The following is a 26,544-nucleotide window of genomic DNA, read 5'->3' on the forward strand; positions in this document are numbered from 1 at the left end:
TACATTTATTACAACTTTCTGGAGTTTTTAAGGGGAAAGTGCATTCCTTCTTCTTCCCATGAGCTGTATATCTGGAACTCTCCGTTTGGGGTCCAGCCGTTGAGCACCTGTGGCTTAGGTGAGCTTTGTGGACAGCGCCGGAAATGCAGGCCACCATGTCTAAGACTGTGTCTGACTTAGAATGAAGCACCGTGAGCACCCCATTTGTCAGCGGACACCGTCTGTGGGACTGAGCAGGAAATGGCATTTTGAGGCAGATCAGTAAACATTGACGTTAAATTTGAACTTTAAATCTCAAGGGGGAAAGAAAGCAACTCAAGATTTAATTCTCTAATGTTTGTTCACAAAAGAAATTATCATTAGTGATGGAGGCACCTGAACATGTTGTAGCTATGATATCTAGGTGGCTTTCTAACATTTACCCCCAACCCCCAGCAGGGCTTAAAATAAGGGAGGTGCCCTGGCCGGGTGGCTCAGTTGGTTGATGTGTCGTCTCATGCACCACAGGGTTTCGAGTTCAATCCCTGGTTGGGGTGGGGAGTGGGGCAGTCAATCTGTGTCTCTCACATCAGTGTTCTCTCTCTCTTTCTCCTCTCTTTCTTACCAGTGAACATACCCTTGGGAGAGGATAATAATAATAATAATAATAATAACAACAACAACGAGCGTAAAATGTGCTCTGGGGGCCAAATCAGTTCTGCTGCCTGTTTTTATATGGCCCTAAACTCAGGATGGTTCTTATATTTGAACCCTAATTAAATGAAATGACATTTCTCCCCAAAAGAATTCCATTTTTATTATAGAAGACCCAGATTTTAAAAACTGTCCTCAGTGATTATTAGCATTTTGAATAATGTTAATAAAGTTGCGGAAATGTCGGTTATATAAGTACCCCCTTGGCCTGCAAAACCTAAAGTACTTATTACCTGGCACTTTACAGAAAACATTTGCTAATCCCTGGGGTCAAACAGGGTGAGCCGGCCTGCTCTCAGCCAAGTGCTGGCCTTGATAAGTCGGGGTGTACAGGGCACGGTGCCAAGCCTCTCACATTTATTAGCTTGCTTAATTTTCACAGCCACCCTGAGCAGTAAATGCTCTCAGTGTCCCCATTTTACAGGTAAGGGAACTACCGGTGAGGTTAAGCTCTTTCCCTGAAGTCACACACAGCTGTTTCCAAAACTATGCTAGAGCTTCGGCAAAGAAAACTCGAAAATTCCACCCTGGACTCCTCAGGTGGATGAAGAATGTGGCAGGTGGGATGTGCCTTTAAGGCACTAGTAATCCAGTACTTAAAAAAAGTAAGACACGTGCTCAAGCACTTAAAGGAAACACATGGTTATGGTTATGTAAGATGTACGTGGGTAGGCTTCGGTAGTTTAGAGGAGTAATAATAACAATACAAGTAGTAATTAAAATAAGAATGATACTAATTGTTTACGACATGTTTACTATGTCCCACGCTCTTCCTGAACCCCTTTCTTCTAATGATTTATTTAATTTTCACGACAGCCTGGGAAGGTTTGGTAACAGATCACGCGGCTCCCAGGTAGGAGAGTCGGGACTTGAACCCTGGGACTGAGACTCTGCTTCCTTCTCCAGGCCCTGGAGGGATGGAGTGAAGCGCCAAGGAGGGCAGTGGTGCGATTGGGGTTTTCAGCCCTTGGTGGCTTTCCCTGCTCCCAGGCTCACTGCTCCAGGTTCTAAGGGGTTTCCCCGAAGAAAGAATCCCATCCGGGTGTCTGTCTTCTCCCCCAGTTTTAACTTTGGCTCCATGACTTCACCCTGGTCTTCCACTTCCCTAGCGGTAAAATTAAAGAATTAGACCAACGTGGTGCTTTTCAGTATCCTGGGCTCCCAGCTCAGCTTCAGCCCGGGTGGCTGCTCGTTCAGCCGTGGGAGGTGCCCAGCTCCTGCGTGGATTTTGTTTGTAAAAAAGGGGCTCTTTCAAAAGGGGCTCTTTCGCTCCTGAAGCCACTGAACTGGGGACCTTCCGGGTCTCAGAGCTCTGAGATCCAAGTGGGTGACGGTAGTGGAACAAACAAGAACAAAGCCACCTCTCTGTGCCCCTTCGCCAGGTCTGCCCGCCTGCCCCCCCATCTGATCCACCTTCTAACCAGTAAGGCCAGCACCTGCCCTTGTCAGTCAAGGACAGAGAAGCCCTCGCATCTGTAGCAGTGGTCACGGCAGCAGTTTCCACGTGTCCCTGTTGAAGTCACGGGCCTCTACGGGAACAGTTCCCTTTGAAATCTGGCCCCTGAGCTGGCAGCACAGGCCTTTCTGCCATAGCTTTTTTGTTCTTTAAAAGCCCGGCCTCTTCCTCGCGTGGGTGCTTCGTGGGGCTTTGCCTCGGCGAGGCTTGCAGGGACTTCTGCTCACTCCCTGTCTGCCTGCGGCGTTCTCAACTGCAGCCCTAACGTAGGGTCAGGCCCCTGGGAAAACTGAAGATTTTCTGCTCCTTCCGTCCCAAGCCCTTGATCCTGAGGAAGGCTGTGTGCTGTGCTGGGAAGCCAAGTTCACCTTCAGCATGAGGGAGAAATGAAGGTGGTGATTTTCTGGCCTCCAGTGTCAAGCCCTACGCACCCTCAGTTGCTTACACAGCTCAGGAAGTACAAGCAGAGGCCAAAATATTTCCTGCTCTTAGGCCGGCAGTCCCAGCCAAGCGCGCTTGCAGGGATCCCCATCATTAGGCGGCGGGAACCAGGTTTAAACGAAAGCCCAGACTTGCCAGAGGGCACAGGGACAATCCCATTGTGTCGGCCTTTTGTCGAACAGAAACCACTTTTGTCGTTTTGATTATGGAGCCCTGTAACTTGAGGACTTTAGCCTTGATTGTTAATATTTAATATTTCCTTCAGAAAAGCGAATGGAAAACCCATGTCAGAAACCAGCCAAGGTTTCTGAGCCTCATGGATAACTGCAGCCCCCTCGCTGTTCCCCGGTGACCTTGGCTTTAGTTACTGAACCTCGCGGTGCCTGTTTCCAGGGGTGTGAAATGGTCGGACTGAGAGTATGTATTTTTCAGGGTCGTGAAACGAGAGAGGGCAGTGATGGTTCGTTAGAACGGAAGCCTGCCCGGTGGTGTGGCTCAGTTGGATGGGCATCATTCCATGCACCGAAAAGTTGTGGGTTTGATTCTTGGTCAGGGCATGTGCCCGGGCTGCGGACTTAATCCCCAGTAGGGGGCGTGCAGGAGGTAGCCCATAGATGTTCCCTTCCTCTCTCTCTAAAAATCAATTAAAAATCTTTTCAGAAGAAGAAGAATGGAAGCCTGGATTCTGAACTGCCTGGTTCTGCAATCCAGCTGTGTAAATCGTTAGTAATAATAGGACCCACTCCACAGGGCTATTTTGAGTATTAGATAAATTAGTCTTTATAAAGGTCTCAGACCAATGCCTGGCACATATAGTAAGTGCTATTTAAATGTGTTCAACATATAAAAACTCAGACTAGAGCCTGGCATATAGTAAATGTTTTGTTCGACTAATTTCTGCCAAGAGGAAATGCAATTTTAATTATTCTAATGTAATCTATTTCTGTTGGGGGTTTTGTATCATTCCCAGTTACCTATGCCTCTTTTTTAAAAGTATATATGTTTTATTGATTTTTTTACAGAGAGGGAGGGAGAGGGAGAGGGATAGAGAGCTAGAAACATCGATGAGAGAGAAACATCAATCAACTGCTTCCCGCACACTCCCCACTGGGGATGTGCCCACAACCAAGGTACATGCCCTTGACCAGAAACGAACCTTCAGTTCACAGGCTGACGCTCTATCCACTGAGCCAAACCGGTTAGGGCTACCTATGCCTCTTGAGTTTAGGGATACACATTTGCCCCAAAACCTGCACTATTTGTTCTGTAAGAAAGAAGAAGGAGGAGGCATGAGGCTTGGGACGAATGTTCCTGTAGGCACAGGTGTGTCCATGAAGTAACCTGGGTTCCTGAAGTCCCCCAGGAATGTGCTGGGGTCCAGGGAGGGTGGAGGCCAGTATGGAGTTAAGGCAAGACGTTAGCAGATGCAGTAGCCTAAAAGGGATGAGGAAGAAACCCCAGACTTAACCTCAGGTCAGGGCTAGACCTTTGGAGCCCCAGGTAGAGACTAGAACTTTCTCTGATTGTGAAAGAAGCTGGATGATCTGGGAGCTAGATTGGGAGAATTACAACCCTGAGCCCTCGCCCATGTTGCACTGTTCCTTCCTGCCTCAGGACCTTCGCACATGCTGTTCCCAGGCCTAAAATGCTCTTCTCCTCTCCCGCCCCCTCCCTTCAACACGCCCCTACCTCACTTCAGCTCCTTTGGCTGAGTCAGACTGTACAAACTCCGGGGTCCCCCTGCCTCTGCTCTTACCCCAGCTCTGCCACCTGGAAGCTCTGTGACCTTGGGAAGGTACTCGCCCCTTCGGTGCCTGTCTCCTCGTAGAGTGACTGTGAGGGATCGTTGCTGGGTCCCAGCTGAAATGCCATTTCTTCCACGTCAGTGAAGACCCTTCCCCTCCCCTTTTATAAAAGAAAGAAGCCTGTTGTCAGGGCCACCACTTCGTAAGTTCAGGGTCATTCCTAGTTAGGTTTCACTTCCATCTCCCCAGGCCCTGGGTGAAAGCAACGTGATGTAACCGACGCTGGAGCTGCACCTTGACCCCCGGTTCCTTCTCCACGCGGTTCTCTCATGGGTGCCCCAACGTTGGCTCCTGTGGTTATTCGTCCTGAAGTATTGTGTAGGGAAGGCTCTCTGGTGAAATGAGATTGTGAGGGTTTAGATTAAACAAAGGGCTGCTCAGGGACTTGACTGTACCATTTCCTGGGGAACATCGCTCACCGTGGAACCTGTTTTCATGAGACGCAGTGCAGCCCGCAGAACACGCCCTGGGACCCGCTGCTCTGTTTCCTGTGGCTTTCCCACCAGGCTGTGCCTCCCGGGATGTGAGCAGACAAGCTTGTGATGTGGCACCAGCATGCAGGGGTTTGCCTGTGCGTCTGCAGTATGCTATGACTGACCGTTGTCTTCTCTTTTGCCTCTTCCCCCAAACAGAGAAGGAGACCTTTCTGGATCCTTTCATCCTCCGGGACCTCCTGCCGGCATCCCTGGGCAGCTATTACCGGTACACAGGTTCTCTGACCACCCCTCCGTGTAGCGAAATTGTGGAGTGGATAGTCTTCCGGAAGCCCGTGCCCATCTCTTACCACCAGGTAGACACCCAGTCCCCAAAGGGGCTTCTGTGTTTGTTGGCTCTATTTGTATTGTCTTAACTGTCTAACGTGGCTAGATAGGGTTTGTTTTTCTAATATTTTGGACCTTCTGAAACTAAGAATTGTAAAATATAAAACACGGTTTTTCAGCTATAAATTAACTAGCTTGAGAGACTTGCAGGCATGAAATTGGACGGTATTTCGACCTCAAGCAGCTAACAGTTCTCAGTGGTGATAGGATCTTGTGCCAGGAACTCGTCTACGCCCCTGACATGTGGTAACACACTTCATCCTCATGAACAACAGCCTCATGAGGGAGCTACTGTTGGTACCCCCACTCCACAGAGGAGAGACACAGAAGTGCAGTTACTTGCCCAAGGTCACACACCAATTACCCAGCCATGGTGGCAAAGATCATGCTCAGAACCACTAAGCCTACCCAACATTCAGAAAAGGGAGAGATTTGTATACATGAAGAAAGAAAAGGAAAACACCCTTGATGGAGTTCTCTGTGTGCCAAGCACGCCACTGAACACATTATATATGTTCAATCTAATTGCAGAACAATGTTGAGAGAAGGGTTTGACACTAAGATTGGACACATAAGGCCATCGAGGTGTGGAAAGACTGGGTAACATGCCCCAGTATTCATGGTTCATGAATGTTGAAGCCAGAAACCAAGCCTGGCTTTGTCTGATTTCAAAACCCGTGCTGCTAACCTCGACACTGAACTGCTTATCTCTGAGTGTGGCCTGGGCAGTTTTCATAGGAGGCTGAATTTAGGCTGAGCTGATAACTGTGGGCAGGAATTGCTGAAATGGACATGGGGCTGGGGGCAATGTCAGAGGAAGAGGACCCTCCAGGGGAGGCTGGGGTCTTGAAATCACCTCATCAGGAATAAGAGATGAATGGAGAAAGCTGTCAGAGGGATTATCTTAGTCGCCAAAGAAAGCAGCATGCACTGAGGTAGCAGAAGCATCGATTTCTTCTCCATAATTCTAGGAACAATGGGAAGGATTTGTAAGAAGGGCATTTGAGCCATTAACCAGCAATGTCTAAAAACGGGAGGTTCCTATCTGGCTGTTCCTAGAAAGGCCTCCCCAGAGCCTGACAGCAGGGGTAGGGATGTAGCACAGGGAAGCACAAGGTTTGGGAATGACTCTGGTCCCTTTTCTCCCAGGATTTTGTTTGAAAAAAGGGGCTCTTTTGCTCCTGAAACCACTGAACTGGGGTTGTGTTTTGTTTTTATTCTTTCCCAATATGGTTAGTGTAGTACCTATTGACCTTTCAGCTCAAGGTTAGTTACCAGTTGACAGCAGTCTTGATCTTATGTCAGACTAGTAGCCCTGCGCATGAATCTGTGCGCCAGTAGCTCTCTGCGTGGCCTGGCCGCTCCGCGCCCGCTGCCCAGAGGCCCATCCGCGCCCCAGCCTGGCCAGACGCCCATCCGCGGCTGGGCGCGGAACACTTGCCTTGTCACCGGGGTGACGACACAAGCATTCTGCGCCCTGGCCTGGCCAGAGGCCCTCTGCGGCTGGGGTGGAACACTTGCCTCATCACCACAGCGATGAAGCAAGCATTCCGCCATTCCGCTCGCGCTGCCCGCTCTCAGCGGCCGTCCCCCAAGGACTGGGGGACTCCGTCAGGGCTGAGAGGACTGGGCGCCACCATCTTGTTGCTATGGGAACCGCCATCTTTGTGATGGTTAATTTGCATATTACCCTTTTATTAGATAGGATAGTATTCAAGAAGATAGGTCCAGTAGACATTGGCCAACCAACGAGTCGGTGGGTCTTGGGTCATGTGCCCGATTTGAATAAATCAGCAGTCACTTCCTGAGACATGAGGGTTGCCCCTGGGGATAAAAGGAGCAGTTTGTTCAGGAGCTTCGTGCAGGAGAGACACCACATCTCAGTAAGGAAGTTAGGTAGCGTGGGCCCAGGCCAAGCAGATGTATTTGGCCTCACTGCTGTTGGCAAACATTTGACTTACAGAGTTTTTTCTTTTAATTCTGCCCTTATCAAAAACGAAGGACTAGTGCCCTGGCCATTGTGGCTCAGTTGGTTGAGCGTCATCCCATGCACCAAAAGGTCGCCGATTCAATTTCCCGGTCAGGGCACATGCCCAGGTTGTGGGTTCCATCCCAGGTCGGGGTGCGTACTGGAGGCAGCCGATCGATGCTTCTCTCTATCTAAAATAAATAAAAGCATACTACAGGAAAGAAGGACTAGCGATTTGGTTTCCGAACAGGATCTGCCAGCCTCAAGGAGATAATGAACTATGAAGCGAATTTTCTTCCTAATGGTGAAGCCAGCATCGTTTTATCAAAATGAAATTCCAGTCCATGTGTTTGCATCCTCAGGACTGGGGGAGGAGCTTTGTGGATTAAGATACATGCTTTGTCTTTAAAGATATAAAGGCTTGGGATAAGGAGGTTAAGAAAGCCAAGCCTGGCCCTGTTGAGGGGCAGAGGCAGAGAGCGGTGGTTGCCAGGTTGGGAAGCCATCGGACGCAGGCTGGGTTTTACTGCGGTCTCTGGGTTTAGGCTTGCGTCTTGCCAAGTGTGTGTCAGGTAGAAGCATTTTGACATTTGGTAACTGGGCCTTCTTCTTTGTTAAGACTGGTTTACCCTCAAATTCCCTGCCACCCATACACTCAAAGAGAAGACATGAGGACCGAGTTTTCCTCTCTGACTTTCAATAGATGACTTCTCTGTAGCTATTAATTATTGTTTCAAGAAAATAGTGAAGAAATAAATTAATCATATCGGCTCCCTTGTGTCTTTACTATAAACCATCTTCAGATAAGACTTGACTTGATCAGGCACAGCTTCGTAGATCCCTATCTGTCTCCCAGGGGAGGGAACAGCTCGTTTCTATGTGGCCACGCTGGGTCCCTGCTGGCCCGCTGCACGAGGTCACAGCGTGTCTGCCCTGGGAAGGAAGGCATTCGCCGTCCCAGTGGTAGCGCGGCAGACCTCCCGGCCCTGCCAACATTCTTTCTGAAGTTAGCACAACATGTTCATTTCAGAAGGGCAGCTGGCCAATTTGGAGGAGCCAAGCAGACAATTCCATGTCTGCGTCTGTCGGAAAGGGGACGTCCCCAATCCTTCATCCTTCCCGCTGTCTCCTCTCCTCTCTCACACAGTGCGTGCCTGGAGCAGCAAAAATGAGAGCATGTTCACCATGAAGTATTGTGGTTGGCGCAGACTGTTGGCTGGTAGGATGTGGGTTTCTTTGAAATCTTCCAGAGTAAATAGGAGCAACTACTTTTTTTTTTTTCTCCTTTGTGAGTCTACTTGGATCTTCAGACCAGACTCGGAGCCAGTGAACCCTGACGCTGCCTCGTGTGACAGCCTAGAACTGAACATGGTGTTGCCGATGAAATCACACACGGGCTTCGGTGGCCAGCACTCAGGGTAGCTTGTGTGGCTCCATTAAACATCCACCGTTAATACCAGGCAGAAACCGTGCCATGGCTTAGTCACCCAGACACTATGGTGACACTCAGTCCTGGTGTCGAAGGTCAGAGAGCGGGACTGGCACGTTGGGAAGGTGCCAGCTGTGTCCTGACCAGGCAGAGGACGTGGTGCGGGTGTGCTTTATTCTAGGACAGTGGCTCTCAAATGCTGGTGCTTGGGCCTGTGAAGACCATCCCGGCCTTCCCTTTCCAGGACTGTTTGCTTCCTGTAGTTTAAAATATGACGCCGCCTGTCACTTTCCTGAGCGTGCATTTTATCTTAGTGCTTTTTGGGGACACTTTCTATCAGAAAGGCAGTAAATGTCTAAATATGTCCAGTTTGTTTACTTTTGTTGTGTTTTTTTAAATATATTTTTATTAATCTCAGAGAGGAAAGGAGAGGGAGAGAGAGAGAGAAACATCAATGATGAGAGAGAATCATTGATCAGCTGCCTCCTGTACACCCCACACCAGGGATTGAGCCCACAACCCAGGCATATGCCCGGACCAGGAATGGAACCATGACCTCCTGGTTCATAAATCGATGCTCAATCACTGAGGCGAGCCAGTCGGGCAAGATTGTTTACTTTTGGATGCTTGATTTTTTTACCCCCTAAGAATAAGCTGGAGTGGATAGGAAAGGTTTATTTGCATGACTTTTTTTTTTTTAATCGGTGTTGTCTCTTTCATAAACAATGGAGCAACTCTTTTGAATTAACACCATTTACCATTTGGAGCCGAACTGCGTGGGGTTCCACTCCTGGCGCTAGTCCTCAGACTCTCTGCCTCGGTTTCCGCCTGTAAAAGGGGAGTGACAGTAATGCCCATGGTGGAGTCATTCCAAAGCTTCCGTGGTGGAATGTGAGGAGCACTGGGCCCGGCCCTGGCACCGCAGGAGGGGCTCCGGAGACACTGGGCGGGGCTTGTGGCTGTTCCCACCTGCTCACCAAGGCTCTAGGGCAGCACTGTCGGTATAAATGAAACAAAAGCCATGTACATCATTCAAAATTTTCTAGTAACCACCATAAAAATGTAAAGAGAAACAGGTGAAATTCATTTTACCGTATTTTATTTAGCCCAATTTTCCCCAGTTATTATTATTATTATTGCAACATGTAGGGCTAGCCCCATTCCTGGCGGAATAGCCACGTGTGGTTACTGGCTGTGAGGCTCTAATGTTTATCTCAAGGCCATAATCACCAACGAATCGCTTCCTTCAGAACGTTTCTATTCCAACACTCCATGATGGGCAGTGCGAGTGCATAAAGGTTCTTTTAAATAGTGGGTGACGGTGTCATTATTAATCCACAGCACATAGCTTTCTCTGTTCATTGTGGTTCAGTCCTTCCCTGTCTGCAAGGATTTCTATAATCACCTTCATGAAAAGCTGTCTGGAGCTATGGGGTCGGGAGGGGGGAGGTGGTGGTCCCGTGGTTAGCTGGCTATTCTTGGATTTTATTTTGCAGCCATGTTTCAGTAAGTAAACGTTTGGATGCTCCAGGCTATTGAGAATTTAATATTCCATTATGACTTGTTTAGTAACGAGCCAACAACACAGCACCTCCCCTGTCACCTCTCAAATGCATGGTGAAAAGCGTTTCCGTGACCCTAGGCGTGACATTTCAGTTCCCGGTGCATGTCCTGGGGGTTCTTCTTCTGTATATAGTGGACGCTGGCATTGTTTCATTGCCATCACCTACCCATTCCGTAAAATACTGTGCGCATCGCCTCTCCACTGCTCAGAATGTCGCTCAGGTTTTCCCTCACGTCCCCCTTCAGCCACAATGGTCCGCTCCCACGTCCCGTGGACCAGCGCTCTGGCTGCGCACGGCGGCATGAATACATTTCAGCTTTCCTTTCATTCGAACCAACAGATTAAAAACTAATTATTCTCTGTAATATTTTTATAATAAAAACTAAGCTGAAATGATTTATATACACTTCCAGCTAAGACATTTGCAATTCAAGGTTAAAATTGTTCTTGAAACAGCACCAGTTAAAATGCAATTACAGCTCCCCGAGCAGGGATAAAAGGAAGAGATGTTTTACATGGTCACTTCCAAAGTTAAAAAGTCCATTTAATGTTATAGAAATAAAAACTTTCATTTAGCTTTGCTCCATGATAAAGGCTTCATTAGTTTTAGTAAAGATAAACTCAAGTGTGTTTGTTAGCTGTGCCTGGCAAAGAGTGAGTGACTAAAACGCAGGCTTGGTGAGGGGGGCGGCATCTTCGCCTGGTGCCGCCGTCCTGGTCACTCGCCCGGCCTCCTATGCTGGGCCGGAGGCTGGTCTTCCCAGAGCGCCCGAGTGCAGTTGGTGTCCTGCAGAAGTGGTATTTGGGGATTCGCTAAAGGGAATTGTTGGGGGGCGGTCTCTGATCACCACCTCAGTTTCCCCCACAGTGTGACCCCGTGAGGAATGCTGTGGGCCCAAATGCGTTTGGCATGAAACCGCTGAGAGCATGAAAAAGTGTCACCCCTTGGTTCCTGGGTGACCTTGGGCAGGTGATTTAATGTCTCTAAGCCCAGTTTCCTCACCAGTCAAGAATCATAACGATACGATAGTAGCCCCGACCCTATGGGTGGGATTTCTGTGAGGAGTAAAGAAGAGAAAGCACATGATGCACTTAGCACAAAGCCTTGCTCGTAATAAACACTCAACAAGTATAAGATGCTAGTGTTAATGATGTCATAATGCTATTAACCCTTTGCACTCGCTTGCTTTTTTCTCGATTCCTTCATTCTACTCGGGATTTAATTTTTTTAAATACCCCAGATTTTACAAAGCGCGGCAGTAGAATAAAAAACTGGAGTTTCTTTTCATACAAACTTATTTATTTGGATTTTTTTATATTTCAAATTATTGATACATTCAAAGAGTAATTTTAATCTCGATATCCAAGTGCAAAAGGTTAATAACGTCACTTTAATGTTATTTAAACTAAAAATAAGTTAGGCACCAAAATAGCGTTTGTAAAGTGCATAACCAAGTACTAGTACATGTCACATAGTGGGTGTGACGGACACACCTTATAAAGAGGAAGAGAAGGGAGAAGCAGATGGCACTAGGTTGTTGGGAGCTTAGAGTACAGTCATGATGACCACATTCCCATAAAGCAGTAATAATAGTAATCATAGCAGTGATAATAGTTATTTAATATCTACTGTGAGCCAGGAATTGTGCCCAAACCACCAAGTAGGTCATGATGTTGTCTCCATTATCCAGTGGAGAACTGAAGCTCAGAAACACCACATACTTGACCAAGGTCACCCATTAGCAAGTAGGGGTTACAAACAGGGTTTCGAACCCAGGCAGCATATAGTAGGAGTTTTGCGGTTGGAGATTAGGCACAGGCCAGATCCTTAGGGCCCCACAGTGCGAATGGGAGGTGGTTGAGAAGCACTGGCCGGGTAATATGATCTCCTGTGCATGTTACAAGGACCATCGGGTGGCTGCTGACCAGGTCTAGAAGACTTGAAACACGGCTTTGTATAGTTTGCGCTATGGCCCCAGCCTTATGCGGGGCTGCTGTGTTGCACACCCCCAGTCGGCACCCTCTCATTACAGTCTCTGTAGATGGCATCCCTGGGAATCAAAAACTGCAGTGGAGGCCCAGGTGGTGGTCACTTTCACCTTTAGTGAGTGAGTATGTTCCTAGGGGTAATACGGACCAGGGAAAACCTGAAGCATCTGTGTAGTGACATACAGCAGTCGCCCCTTACCTGCGGGGGTATGCTCCAAGACCCCGGTGGGTGCCCAAGGCCGCGGATAGCACCAAACCCTACATACACTATGGTGTGTTTTTTTTCTATCTAAGCATACCTTTCACATAAAGGATGCACTTTACGGCCTCTCTTTGGCATGTCTGAGTTGCCAGCATTGCTCCTCCTGTGCTTGGGGCCATTATTAAGTAAAGTAAGGGCGACATGAACACACGTGCTGCAGTGCCCTGACAGGTGGCCTGATAACGGAGACGCTACTGCGTGACCAACGGGCAGCTCTCGTCTGCAGCGTGGAGACGCGGACAAAGGGATGACTCGTGCCCCCGAGCAGGGCGTCAGGGTGCCACATGATTTCATCCCACAACTCAGAATATACACAAGTCAAAACTCACAAATTGTTTACTTCTGGGATTTTTTATTTAGTGTTTTCAGACTGCAGTTGACCACAAGTAACCGAAACCTCAGAAAGCGAAACTGCTGGTCAGGGGGAGGCACTGTTTCAGCAGGTTTCTGGCCCAGATGATCGCTGCTTCCCTGCCAAAGTGGAAAATACGGGCTCCGCTCGCCAACCCAGGGACCAGGGGCGCGTTTCCAGTCCCTACTCAGGCGTGCCAGTTACCAGCGAGAGGCCACTGCAGTTTCACTCACCGTACAGGAATGACAGGGTTTTCCTGAATGCTGCCCACCTACCGAAGGACCGTGGCTGAGTCTGCTAAGTCTTTTGTGTGACGGTGGAGCGAAGGTGTGATCCAGTTGACAATATAATATCGTTCAGGTCAGTAGTTCACTCTGCGAGAACCATCGCATCCTGCCTTCGAAATCTTAGGGCAAGTTGAGTTAATGACAAGGAAGTGGCCGAGCTTTTAAGCCATAGCATGCCATTAAGCTGTGAGAAGCAATTTAAGCAAAAGCATTTTTGTGTTAAGTTCAGAACCTGCCTGTTTTCATAGTTCTATGACTAATTCTTTCCTGAGGCATCAGAAATAAACTTTTTAGGAGAACTAAATGCTGTCTTGTGAAAGAAGCAACTATTCTAGAGAAGGAACACACCTCAGATCGAACTGCTGAGACATCTCGCAGGCCATCCTGTCCTGGCATCTCGGAGATTACACTATTTCAGGACAGATGGCTGTCCTTTCCAGAAAATTTCCGGTCTAATGTGCTATGTATGGCCGCCCAGTCTATTTTCTTTGAAAATCACTTTGAAAGTTAAGGAATTCCTTCCTCTATTCAACTCGCATCTCTAAGGCTGTAATTTAAACCAATTTCCTCTTATTCGGCCTTCTCTGGCCACGGAGAAGAGCTGGTCAGCATCTTCCACATTCAAGGGCCTTTAATCAAATTCCTCCTTATTCCCGGTTCTGCAGGCTACACTATCCCACTTCCTCTGACCTTTGACACAGGACTTACTCTCCGCCCCTTTAATCATTTTGGTTAGTCTTTCCCTAGACTGTCTCCAAGAGGGTCTTTACTTCCCTTCATGTAATTTTAAGAAGCTATTATTTTCTCTAAGAAAATCTGAAACCTTCTCTCATTTTGGGGCGCATTCAGTCCGGATTTTGGTCGTCCCGACGTGGGTGAGCCGTGCCTGGGGATTTTCTTTCCAGCACCTCCCATCATCTTGCATCCGAGAGGGTCACATTTGGACAGAGTAAGCCATCTGATCTCTGATTGCCTCTCTCCCTTCACTATAAACACAGAAGGAACATCTGAAGGAAGGGTGGGGGGAGGGGAGGCACATTCTGCCTGGCAACGCTGGGAGTTGTTAGAGGAGACGCTGTGTGAATAGCAGAGAATTGGAGTAACTCGAGAATAATGTGCTACTTTTACGTTGAGGCTGGTTGAGAGCCCGTCTGGTTCTATTACTTTGATGAAAAAGCAGAGAGGTTCCACGGTTTATTATCACTTCACATTTGCAGAATTGGAGGGAAGGTGGCATGATAGGTGAACCCATATACTTGAATGATTCTTGGCTAAAATCACTCTGTACTGCACTTACGTATTCATTACTTTCTGATGCAAAGAGAGGGGGTTTCAGAAGGAAGCAGGCTATGCTCGGCCTGCTTCTGCGAGGCTGTTTGAGGAACACTGGGGTTAGTTCCGGGCTTCAGGATGACCATCCGGAAACCGAGGTGGTAAATTCTCTTGTTTGTTTATGCACTGGTGGTAGCCACCTCCTGGCCCCGAGGCCGCGGGCAGCCACTCTGCGTGCCAGGGAGGCATCGTCTACCCCATCACACCTGGGCTCTCCTGCAGACAGCGTTCTGACCGCATTCAAGGGGCCAGTTGGGCCAGGAAGAGTTCGTTTGATTTCTCTCTTCATCACCCCATTCCTTCCCCCACATCAAGGAGTTAGTATTTTCGGTGGCTGGCGATGTTAGGCTACAGTCCATTTCTTTGGTGACAAGAATAGCTCCGTGGCCCGTTGGGAGCTAACCTCTGCCACCCAACCCCTGCCCTTCCTGCGACCTGCTTTCATGAGTGGAATGCTGAGGGCCAGTGGGGATGCTTTTTGTCATAGAAATAGGATCCTGGAGTTCGGAGTGGGTTTTTTTCCCTTTGCTTTCCCATCAAAGTTTGGTCAGCAGTCTTATGGGAAATGTTCCTTAATAATGTTAGTAATGATGATAGCTGCGGATCTTGACTGAGGGCTCTCTGGGGGCTAAGTGATTAACATCGATTTTAATCTTTTCCATCACCTGGTAAGATAGATGCTAGTATTGTGTCTGTTTTTCAGATGAGGAAACTTGAGGTGCAGAAAGCTTGAATATCTGACTGTGCTGGCCCGCCTGGTGACTGCTGACCTTGGGGGGGCAGTTTAACTGGCAAGCATGCATTTAGCATCATTGTGACTTAGCGACTCGGATGCCCTGGATCCCCCAAACATAAGGAGAAGCTTAGGACGAATTAGATCATTGACATTTATTGAGGCCTATGTGCCAGGAACCTGGCACTGTACATGGATGATCTCATTTGATGTGAACTTGAACCCTGTCACGCGGATGAGGATGCTGCTGTAATTATCACCACTTCATTGAGGAAATTTTGAGGCTCAGAGAAGTTTCGCATCTTTCTCAGCGTCACAGAGTGGTGGAGCCATGGAGCTAGAATTCCCTCCTAAGCAGTCTGGCTCCAGAGCCTCCCAGTTTCACCAAAACTCAATGTTCCCATAATATTGAAGGCCGTGGCCGGGGACCAGGGCTGCAGAAAACGTGGGACTCTGAGACATGGACTAAGCGTTCTCTACACCCTCCGATGAAGGGTTTTCCTGGTTAGTTGGTGGGACCGAAGCCTCAGCCAGACGAGCCAGAGCCTGTGTCCCTCGGGTGTGTCAGGCTTGGCCTGGGGCACGTCCTATCATTATTGTGTTCTTGTCACCCCCACCCGCTTTGGACCACGGAGCTTTTCTAACGGATGTTCTTTTTTTCTCCCCTCTCCGGTGCAGCTCGAGGCTTTCTATTCTATCTTCACCACGGAGCAGCAAGACCACGTCAAGTCAGTGGAGTATCTGAGAAATAACTTCCGACCACAGCAGGGTCTGAACGGCAGGGTGGTGTCCAAGTCCGCCGTCCGCGACACCTGGAACCATGACATGACAGACTTCCTCGATAACCCACTGGGGACGGAGGCCTCTAAAGGTACCTTTGGGCAAAGTGCCCTTGCCCCGGGGAGATTCCTGATCCTAAACTACTTCAAATGAAAAGGAGTTCAAAACCAGCCCAGAACTGGGACTTGGTGTTAAGAGTATGCTTCTCTGCTGAAGGGACCAGGTCGTTGCTTAGGAGAAACAGGTGTGGGAATAGCTTCAGGTAACTAGATGTGTTGAAAACTGCCCTTTGACTAGGAATATAGTAGTCATTCTCTTGGATTCTGTACCTTGTGACATCAGCACTAGTCCGTTCATGTCTAAAGAAAGCGTTGGGGTGTCTTACTCTTCACCTGTTTCCCTGTCGGGATCAGGAGTTTGTCTCGGGGCCTGGACTTGTTCCCAGGACCCCTGTCTGCAGCGTCCTTACCAGCATGCAGCCCAGGCCAGGACTCCAGGCAGCTCTGCCCCTCGAGGCACCACCTGGCCTTTTGAAACTAGCACTTCGCAGTTTAGTGTCCGCGTCCGATAAACCTAAGTTCATAATTTTCAGCCGTCGAATCTTTTCCATTTCTACTTTCTCAGTGTGAAATGAGCATGAGTTTCTCTCCCAGGAAACTAGAAAGTCGACTCTACCCTGGCAGCCCGCCCTCCCAGCTCTGTGACGTGTCATAATGGTGGCTCAGAGTTTGGGAAACGCTTAGCGGAGTAAGGCTGATCAAAGCCCGAGTACCTGGAAGGGAGGAAGGAATAACAGGCGTGTGTATGATCTCCCTCAAGCCAGTGCACTCCTTCTTCAAAACTGTGAACTTGGGTAATGCAGGGTGAGCTCGGATCGTCAGTGCGGGGAGTTACATGGAGAAGTTTGACAAGCGTGCCCCCACCCCCAATGAATAAGGGCCTGGCTACTGGCACACGGCCTTTGTGGGAACAGGGGGGCTGAGATTCCGTCCACAAATAACCGCATTGTCTTGCACTTTGATGGTCAGAATGAGCCCATTTTCCAGGCACGGAGCTGAAAAGGAGCTAAAAGGAGAGGCGAGGATGTTTAAGAGTGTGACCTTCTCCCTCCTGTCTGGTTTGTTTGGGGATGGTGAGGAGGAGCTGGTCTGGCCAGGTTCTGTCAAGAACCGCTGGAGATTACGGTAATACGGGGCTGACACCTCGTCAAGGGCATCATTTGTCAGCTTGGAACAATGGGAGAGCTAAGAAGCACACAAACCTTAAAATACCTTCAGCTGGGCCGCCATAGAAAACCACGCGGGCTCATTTTTTTTTCACCAAGCTAAAAATAAAAGAAAACCACTGAACTCCAGCGCTTTCTCCCGAGGGAACTGGCTTGGGAAATAGCTCGTGGGGGCTGACTGTCTTGTGAGACGTGAATGTGGAGGACGCGTAGGGGGTGAGGAATTTATATCACAAGGGAGCTCCGGTTCTGGGAGCTCGGAGCTGCTGAGGATGTGACAGTTGCAAAGTCCTTTCCTTAAAAACGGGCTGAGGATGCGACGTTTGCCAGCCGTGCAAAGAGAATGCATGGCCCTTCACGCCCAGGGAGTGGAGATCGTGGTTTCCCCTTGCACTAAATTGTTGAAGCGGGCAAGAGCCTCCGCTGAAAGGACTTCCGCTGAATTTGAGCGGAGCCCTGGACCCGTCCTTCCATGTAAGGGCCAGTTCTTCATTCTGCAGGTTGGTGGCAATTATCACAGTGTCCATTGCTGACTCCTAAGGTGTGTAAATGTGAAGATGAGAGGTTGGTGATCTTTCGAGAAGCAGAGAGAGATGTAGGTGCAGTCCTATATCTTTTTTTTTAATCCTCACCCAAGGATATTTTTCCATTGATTTTGTTTTAATGTTCCCATGTTTTTAACAGTTTTTTCTTTTTTAAAAAAAAAATGTTTTTAATATATTTTATTGATTTTTAACAGGAAGAGGGATAGTTAGAAACATCGATGAGAGAGAAACATCGATCAGCTGCCTCCTGTACACCTCCTTCAGGGGATGTGCCTGCAACCAAGGTACATGCCCTTGACCTTTCAGTCCGCAGGCTGACGCTCTATCCACTGAGCCAAACCGGTTAGGGCTTCCCATTGATTTTTAGAGAGAGTGGGAGAGAGAAAGACAGAGAGAAATATCAATGTAAGAGAAACACATCGATTGGTTGCCTCCTGCCCGAACCCCAACCATGGCCCAGGCCAGTGAGGAGCCTGCAACCGAAGTACACACCCTTGACTGGAATCGAACCCAGGACTCTTTGGTCTGCAGGCCAACACTCTATCCACTGAGCCAAAGTGGCTAGGACCCTACATCTTTTTTAAACAGAGTATCAGTGTTAACACACAGAAAAACACGCATATAATACGTGGACAGCTTGATGAGTTTTCACAAACTGGATGCACTTGAGCCACAAACACCCAGATCTAGAAGCTCACACCACCAGCTTCCCAGGAGCACCCGCGCCTCTTGTTCCTGGTCACGGACTGTGCCCAAGGGCAGCCATGGCCGTCAGCTAGCCTCGCCTGCTGGTCGGTTTCATGGCAACAGCCATGCAGGTGACCTTTTTGTGTCTCGCTCCTCGTGCTCTTCTGGTTTTGAGAGTCATCTATGCTGTCCCATGCAGTTGTAGTTTGTTCTTTCTTATTGCTGAATTCATAGTGTGACTGTACCTGAATTATTTCTCTTTTTCAATAGACATGGGTGTATGGATTATTCCTGCACTTTGGTGATTATGAAAATTCTTGAACATGTTTTGTAATGAGGGTATGGACACATCTCTGCAGGGTATGCACCCAGGAGTAAAGGCTGCACTCAGCGTATACATACATGTTCCGATTTGGTTACTTATGGCCAGACAGTTCCCCAAAGGGATTGTATGTGCCAACAGTTTATGAAGTTCCTGTTTTGGGTGTCTTTTATTTTTAAGGCATAATCTACATACCATAAAATTTAGCAATCAAACAAGTCAATAATTTTTAGCAAATTTATAGCTTTACAGCCATTTTTATCGCCCCAGAAAGATCGTCATGATCACGTGCAGCCAATTCTTCCTCCTGTGGTCTCTTCCAGCCACCGCTGATGTGCTTCATCTTTCGCTTGGTGTTAGGAGCTTAAGATTTATCCAGGACATATATGCATGTATCGTAGCTTATTGCTTTTTATTGCTAATAGTCTATTTGTTTTATATTTTTAATAACAGCTTTATTGAGATTTAATCCACATACCATAAAGTTCATTCTTTTTAAGTGTACACTTCATTGGTTTTTAGTATTTTCACAAAGTTGTACAGTCATCCAGTCATCACAACTCTATCTGCTTTCAGAACATTTTCATCACCACACTAAGAAACCCCGTGCCCACCAGCTGTCACTCCTGTTCTCCATCCTCTCCTTTTCCCCGCCTCCCCTCAAGTGCCCCAGCCCCAGCCAACCACTATTGTGCTTTCTGTCTCTCTGGACTCAGCTATTCTGGGTCATTCATATAAATGGAATCATGCAATATATGGCTTTTTCTTCTTGAGCCTACTTCACTTAGCATCATATTTTCAAGGTTCACCCATATTCAAGCACGTATCAGAATTGCATTTCATTTTACTACTAAACTAGTAGCCCGTTTGCACGAAGATTCGTGCAATAGACCTTCATTCACCTGGCTGCCTGCACCAGTTTTCTGCCGGCACCAGGGACCCAGGCCTTGGCTGTGGCCACCGCCTTCTGCCTTTTTCAGGGTCGGGGCTTGGCCCTGGGCGGCGGCCTTGGGCTAGGCGGCACCCAACATCCTTGCTAAGGATCGCAGGAGCCGACCCCCAGTGGTTTCCTGCGATCCGTGCAGGCTCCCCGCTGGTGCCCAAGGCCCGGAAAACCTTGGCCCCTGGTACCCCCGGGAGGGGCGGGAGGGGCCGGGCCACGCCCCCCCAGGTGGCCGATCGACCCCCGGACCCCCGAGAGGGGTGGGAGGGGCAGGACCACGCCCTCCCAGGTGGACGATCAACCCCGGGACCCCCGGGAGGGGCGGGAGGGGCAGGAGGGGCGGGAGGGGCCCGGACACGCCCCCCTAAGTGGCCGATCGCCCCAGGCACCCCTCGGGAATGGCTGAATGGGCCCGGCTACGCCCCCTGGGGTGCCGATGGGCCCGGCCACGCCCCCCAGGGTGCCGATCGCCCCGGCCACGCCCCCCCAGGATGCCGATCGCCCCAGGCACCCCGGGGAGCGGCGGCATGGGTCCGGCCACGCCCCCCGGGGTGCCCATCGCTTTAGGCACCCCCGGGAGCAGCGGCATGGGTCCGGCCACGCCCCCCCGGGGTGCCGATGGGCCCGGCCACGCCCCCCCAGGGTGCTGATCGCCCCGGCCACGCCCCCCAGGGTGCCAATTGCCCCAGGTACCCCGGGGAGCGGCGGCATGGGTCCGGCCACGCCCCCTGGGGTACCGATCGCCCCAGGCACCCCGGGGAGTGGCTGCATGGGCCCGGCCATGCCCCCCGGGGTGCCGATCACCCCAGGCACCCCCGGGAGCGGCGGCATGGGCCCGGCCACTTGGCACCGCCATCTTGAACTTCTCAACGGCGGATATGCCACCCGGAGTCCCGCCCCCAGCCTCCTGCCGGCCCAATTGTGGGCATAGCGGAGGTGCGGTCAATTTGCATGTTTCTCTATTATAAGATAAGATACTATACCATTGTATAGATATGCCAAATTTTTTATCCATTTATCAAGTGATAGACATTTGAGTTTTTTCCAATTCTTGGCCATTATGAACAGTGCTGTTAGAAGCATTCATATTTAAGTTTTTGTAAGGACATAGTTATTCTCCTGGATGTAACCCAGGAGTAGAGTTGCTGAGTCATACTCTGTGCTTACTGTTTTGAAGAACTGACAAACTGTCCCAAGTGGCTGCCCCTGTTGCTTTTCCCATCAGCAGTGTAGGAGGCTCTGACTTCACATCCTCACCAGATCTTCCACCTCTTTCATTTTGCCATCCTACAGGAGGGGGAGTAGTCTCTCTTTGGAGTTTTGATTTGCACTGCCTTAATGACTCATGATGTTCTATTTGCTATTCAATGCACATACCATGGAACCATGGTCCATGTGCCCCAATGTTTCTGCTTCCTGCTGCCCCAGAAGACTCGGTTCCAGGGCACCGCAGGCCAAGGGCCACCCGCAGGTGCTGGCATCACCAGGCAGTGGGAGGACTGAGATTGTTGACTTTAGAGAATAAATAGCCAAGACAGGAAGAGTTCCTTCTCTTCAATCTTCTGCAAAAAAAAAAAAAAAGATTTCAAAGAGAGAAGGATGGTATTTTGTAATTTTCAGATAATTCAAAAGGAACCGATCCTGTCTGATTGACAGTCTCTATCTGGTCATTACTGGGAAGCTCTCCGTGCCTGGGAGAGCCATGATGTTGAGCATGGAGCTATGCATTTATTGGGCTATTGTCACAGAAGAAAGAAAAATCAACTAATCACATAGGACAAGAGTCAATAAACGTCTTTGTCTGAGTACCAGACAGTGGGTCCTGTGGTCTCTGTTGCAACTACTTAGTTCTGCCACTGCAGCATGAAGGCAGCCATCGTCAGTATATAAAAATGGCTGGATGTAGAAATAAAAAACTTAACTGTGCCCTGGCTGATTTGGTTCAGTGGATAGAGCATTGGCCAGTGAACTGAAGGGTCCCGGGTTCGATTCCGGTCAAGGGCACATATTCGGGTTGTGGGCTCCATCCCCAGTAAGGGGCGTGCAGGAGGCAGCCGATGAATGATTCTCTCTCATCATTGATATTTCTACCTCTCTCTCTTCCTCTCCCTTACTCTCTGAAATCAATAACTATATATATATATATATATATATATATATATATATATATATATATTTAAAGAAAAACACCTTAACTTACAAAAAATAGGTGACAGGCTGGATTTGGCTTGGGAACCACAGTTTAGTGACCCCTGCTCTAATGGATGGCTTTAAATTTGCTTTAAAGTAACCATTTTCTTGAAGATGATAGTAGCTGTGACTGTGAAAGTGCCCATTGGTTGGTTTTATTCTTCCATCCCACTACAAGACCCTAGGACTAATGAGTCTGTTAACTTGGTAACCAACCACCCAGCAGTTCGCCTTAGCACCTGGTCACCTTTGCCACCAGAAGTGTAAGCAGAGCCGCAGCAGGCCGAGTACAGCACCCACCTCCTCGTTCCCCTGCTGCGATGTTCAGTTCGTGTGCACTGAGCAGCCTGGGGGAGCTGCCTGCGCTTACGCGCCCGTCCTGCCCTCTGTCAGGGTGATTGGATGTACTGGAATAGAGAAAGCGGAATCAAGCCTTTTGATGCCAAGAATGAGACACATTGGCCGTGTGAGACACCAAAGACAAGGGGGCAAAGTCATCTTAACATTGTATTCTTGCCGAAGAAGGACTTGTAATGGATGTCACCCAAAAAACGTCTAAAGCTTTCGTTCCAGTAAATGGAAACAGTATTTAGGCTTGTTTAAGGGCCATGGAGTTGGCCAGCCTGCCCTGTATCGGTAAATAACGTGGGCAGACTTTAGGATTTAATGGGCTGTCATTTCCGTTATTCTGCAACACACCCGGGGCACACGGAAGAGCATTTGGTGATTAAGTGCCGAGTACTGCCCATTGTGAAGACGCTTGGAACAGCGAACAGAGAGAAATAGCTTTCCTCCCAACAACATGAAACATATGGTTTATTAATTTAATGAAGCCTGTTCGAATCACAGTGGGATCAAAACCACTTGATGTGATAAATTGATTGGATGAATTAATTCAAGTGACACCGAATGACGTAATGAAAGCAGAGGAAGTGGCGGGGGCACTGGGCTGCCTGTGGACCCCCGTTCTCCTAAGCCAGTGCCGAGCTTTTTGGAAAATGGTCTTTGCTTCTGTCGATGGAGGCATCCCTTTTTTAGCCACACTTCCAGTTCGTGTTTTGGTTAGCAGCAGTGTGAGGACACCTACCACCACGTGAGAATGCTGAGGGTCTAGCCTGCTCCCAATCGGCACACACTGAGAGCGAGCGTTACACTTCCACCCAAATTAATGAAGAAGTAAATCCGCGATTGCTTTTCCAGACGTGGACATTGAAATCGAGGTTGTCTGCAGTTTGGGGAGAACATATTAATGTTGTTCTATTTTCGGTTTGATCATTTCCACTCCCCGTGCTAATGAGCTTGCGTTACTTGCCCTCACTAAGAGAAGCTCTGATAGGGGCACTTAATTCCTTGGGAGGAGCTGCCCGCCCAAAACTCGTCCCTGCGTTGGCTCACTCCTTGCAGACACTTTCACACGGAAAAGTGCAGGGAAGCTCGTGGTAGTGCCGCCGATGCCGTGTTTTATGCCTCCTCCTTTTACAAATAACGGTCATTTAGCTGCTACCTTTTCCCCTTAGGAGTGATCAGGAAGGAAGGCAGAAAGTAGGGCTGGTTTTAAGGCTGTCCACACTTCTGGGTTCCCCCCAGTTTTGAAGGTCATGCCGTGTTACATCAAACATTTGTACATGCTCGGACATCCCGTGAGTTACTATAATTTTATGTTCTTCTTATTTTGTTTATTTTTATTTTTATGCAAGCCACGCGTAGCAGTTTATTCTGAATTGAACAGCATTTGGCACTATGAACATCGTTTCATTCCTTGAGATAGGTTCCTTATGAAAAACGGGATTCTAGAGAACGTGCATTCTAAACTATTGCAGACTTTTCTTTTTAAGATCTTTATTGTTGGAAGTGTTACAAATGCCCCCTTATAAAGGAAGGTGCCTTTGATGATTGGCATAAAGGTGATATTCCACAGACGCCTCATGGAGCATTAACTGCTTCGGCTTCCTGCTTGTAGCCAGTGAGTTTCTCTTCATCTGTCGGGCATCTCCGTTCCCGACTCCAGGCTGTGCCCGAAGCACCTGCAGCTAACGGGCTGTGGGAGGGGGGTGTGTACCTGAGGATGCTGTGCCAGCCTCCTTTGCGCTAGTGTTTCATTGACTTCCCCAAACAACCTCTGGCAGGACTCAGTTTCCTTTTTTTTTAAATTTTCTAATTCTCACCTGAAGATATGTTTATTGATTTTTATTTCTTTATAGACAGAGAGACTGACTGGGGATCGAACCTACAACCTAGTTTTGTGCCCTGACCGGGAATTAAACCTGCAACCTTTTGGTGTACTGGATGACAGCTGGCACCTGGCCAGGGCAGAACTCACTTTCCATTTACCAAGTATTTGTTGAGCATCTACTATGGCACTAGAAACGAGGGAGAGGAGTTCCTCATCTTGAGAGGACATTTTAGTGGCGAGAAAGAAATGCACACGTCAACCAATGAAAGAACTTCGTGTTGTTGCGAGATTACGTCAGGTGGTGTACCAGGAGTGATAGAAGTGGGGAGGCCGTGGGAAGGGACCAGGGACCTGCCCTGGACAGGACAGGTGGTGCCAGGGAGCCAGCCCTGCGAAGTTCTTAGAGGGAGAGGTCATTTGCAAAGGCCCTGGGGCATGGGAAGCAGCGTGGAGAGGAGGGCAAGCGAGGGTGAAGGGCGGGAAAGCCTTTCCTTGCTAAGGATCTAAGGTTGTATTCTTACAGCAGTGGGAGGCCTTGGGAGGGTCCAGAGTAGAACTATAGAATGATCTGAACAGGTTTGTGAGCCCTCACTCTGGGATGTGAGGAGTGTTGGCAGAGGACGTGGGGTGGAGTCTGATAGAAATATTCCGGGCAGGATGCCAGTGGTTGGATGCTGGCGATCCTGGCGAAGGTAGAAGTGATCCTTACGGATGGGTTTTGGACTAGAGCCTCTGAGGTTTCTAACAGTTTGGATGGAAGGTTGTGGGGGTGCAAAGAGAGGAATGCAGTGTTATTGTTTCTCTTCAATAAATGCGGGGACTGGGACTCAGAGAGAGCAAGCGATTGTCCAGAGCCTTTCAGCCAGGAAGTGACAGAGCTGCGATGTGCGCCGAGATCCTCTCATGTGCAAAGGCAGCATCCGCTCAGCTTCCGGGGCCTGCCAGGTTCCGATGAACCCACAGCGGCGGCCTCTTTGTTCTGGCTTCAGCAGGTGGCTCCAACAGCAGTTTACTCCTCCTTCCCCGAACGAAGGAGCTTCACAACTGCATGTGCTTGTGGGGAGAGGGTGCTCTTCCTAAAGGCCCGGTGTGTCTTCAAAGGAATCAGTCTTTATTTGCCTGGCGTGCTTTGGGCACCGATGTTGGGTGCTCAGGGCGCAGGCTACTGAGGCCTTATCATAGGCTCAGTCGCTGGGAGGGCCGGTGCACCCTCTCTGTCTGGGCCGTGGGGCCTTCTAGGCTGACGACCTTGTGCATCCATGAATCAGCAGAGCCTAATACAGTGCCTAGGGCCGTGGTTGGCAAACTGCGGCTTGCGAGCCACATGCGGCTCTTTGGCCCCTTGAGTGTGGCTCTTCCACAAAATACCACAGCCTGGACGAGTCTGTTTTGAAGAAGTGGCGTTAGAAGAAGTTTAAGTTTAAAAAAATTTGGCTCTCAAGAGGAATTTCACTCGTTGTACTGTTGATATTTGGCTCTGTTGACTAATGAGTTTGCTGACCACTGGCCTAGGGCATAGTAGGTGAACAGTCATTGTTCATTGAATGAATAAATGAGTGAGTGAATGAGTTGAATTAATGATGAGACAATATAAGACACTGGGTAAGAATATAGATTTTGTAGTCAAGCATACCTGGACTCAAGTCAACCATTAACTTTCAAATCTTTTTTGCCCTAGTTAATATCTAAGTCTTGGTTTCCCTGTCTGTAAATGAAGATCATAATTACAGTTCCCTCCTTGGCTTGTGGCACTTTAAATGAATCAGTGTAGGGAACATATATGATAGAGCCTGGGGCATGGGAAGTACTCTGCAAATAATTGTACTTCCTTTTTTATTGTTGTTAATCCTCACTCGAGGATATTTTTTCCATTGATTTTCAAAGAGATTGGAAGGGAGGGGGAGAGACGCACACAGAGAAACATCAATGTGAGAGAGACACATCTGTTGGTTGCCTCCCAACCAGGGCCAGGGATCGAACCCACAATTGAGGTACGTGCCCTTGACTAGAATCTAACCCTTCAGTCCAAGGGCCGATGCTCAGTCCACTGAGCCAACACCAGCGAGGGCTAATTGTACTCTCTTGTTTGCAGGTCAGCAGTGGCTTCTTTGTATGTTTCAGAACAACCTGCTACATGGGACATGGTCACTGGAGAATAACTTTCAGGACAGGGGACCATGCTCTCTTCCTGGTGGCAGTGCACAGCCAGGTTGTTGGAAATTGCTAAAACCTTTCCAGTGAAATCCACAGTCACCAATGTGGCCTCCACACCCTGTCTCCCTCCCCAGCCCCATCTTGCACTTGACTTGCCTTGGCACCCAGCCCTTCAGTCTGCCAGCTGTTTCTTCTGCCTGGAAGGCCCTGCCCGCCTCTGTGCCTGAGCAGCCCCTCCTCAGCCTCCATAGCTCAGCTCCAGGGTCCCGACCCCAGGGAGGTTTCCTGGCGGCCTTTGCCCAGCCCTTGTGTCTAAACACCAGTACTTTTCTCTGTCAGCACTCAGGTACATGCATGTGTGTGATTGTCCCTAACATCTAGCTCTCCCATCC

General features: G+C 49.0%; 1 protein-coding gene across 4 annotated transcripts in view; it reads left to right on the forward strand.

Moving 5' to 3' along the window:
* Nucleotides 1–26,544, forward strand: part of PTPRG (protein tyrosine phosphatase receptor type G) — a 665,484-nt gene that overhangs the window by 531,406 nt on the left and 107,534 nt on the right. For all 4 annotated transcript variants that reach the window (XM_079794570.1, XM_079794568.1, XM_079794567.1 and 1 more), the window contains exons 7-8: nucleotides 5,028–5,185; nucleotides 15,812–16,004. In XM_079794570.1, coding sequence (XP_079650696.1) covers nucleotides 5,028–5,185; nucleotides 15,812–16,004 — 351 coding nt within the window. The remainder of the gene's footprint in view (nucleotides 1–5,027; nucleotides 5,186–15,811; nucleotides 16,005–26,544) is intronic.

Source organism: Cnephaeus nilssonii (genome assembly GCF_951640355.1).
Source record: "Cnephaeus nilssonii genome assembly, chromosome: 17".
NCBI classification, from domain to species: domain Eukaryota; kingdom Metazoa; phylum Chordata; class Mammalia; order Chiroptera; family Vespertilionidae; genus Cnephaeus; species Cnephaeus nilssonii.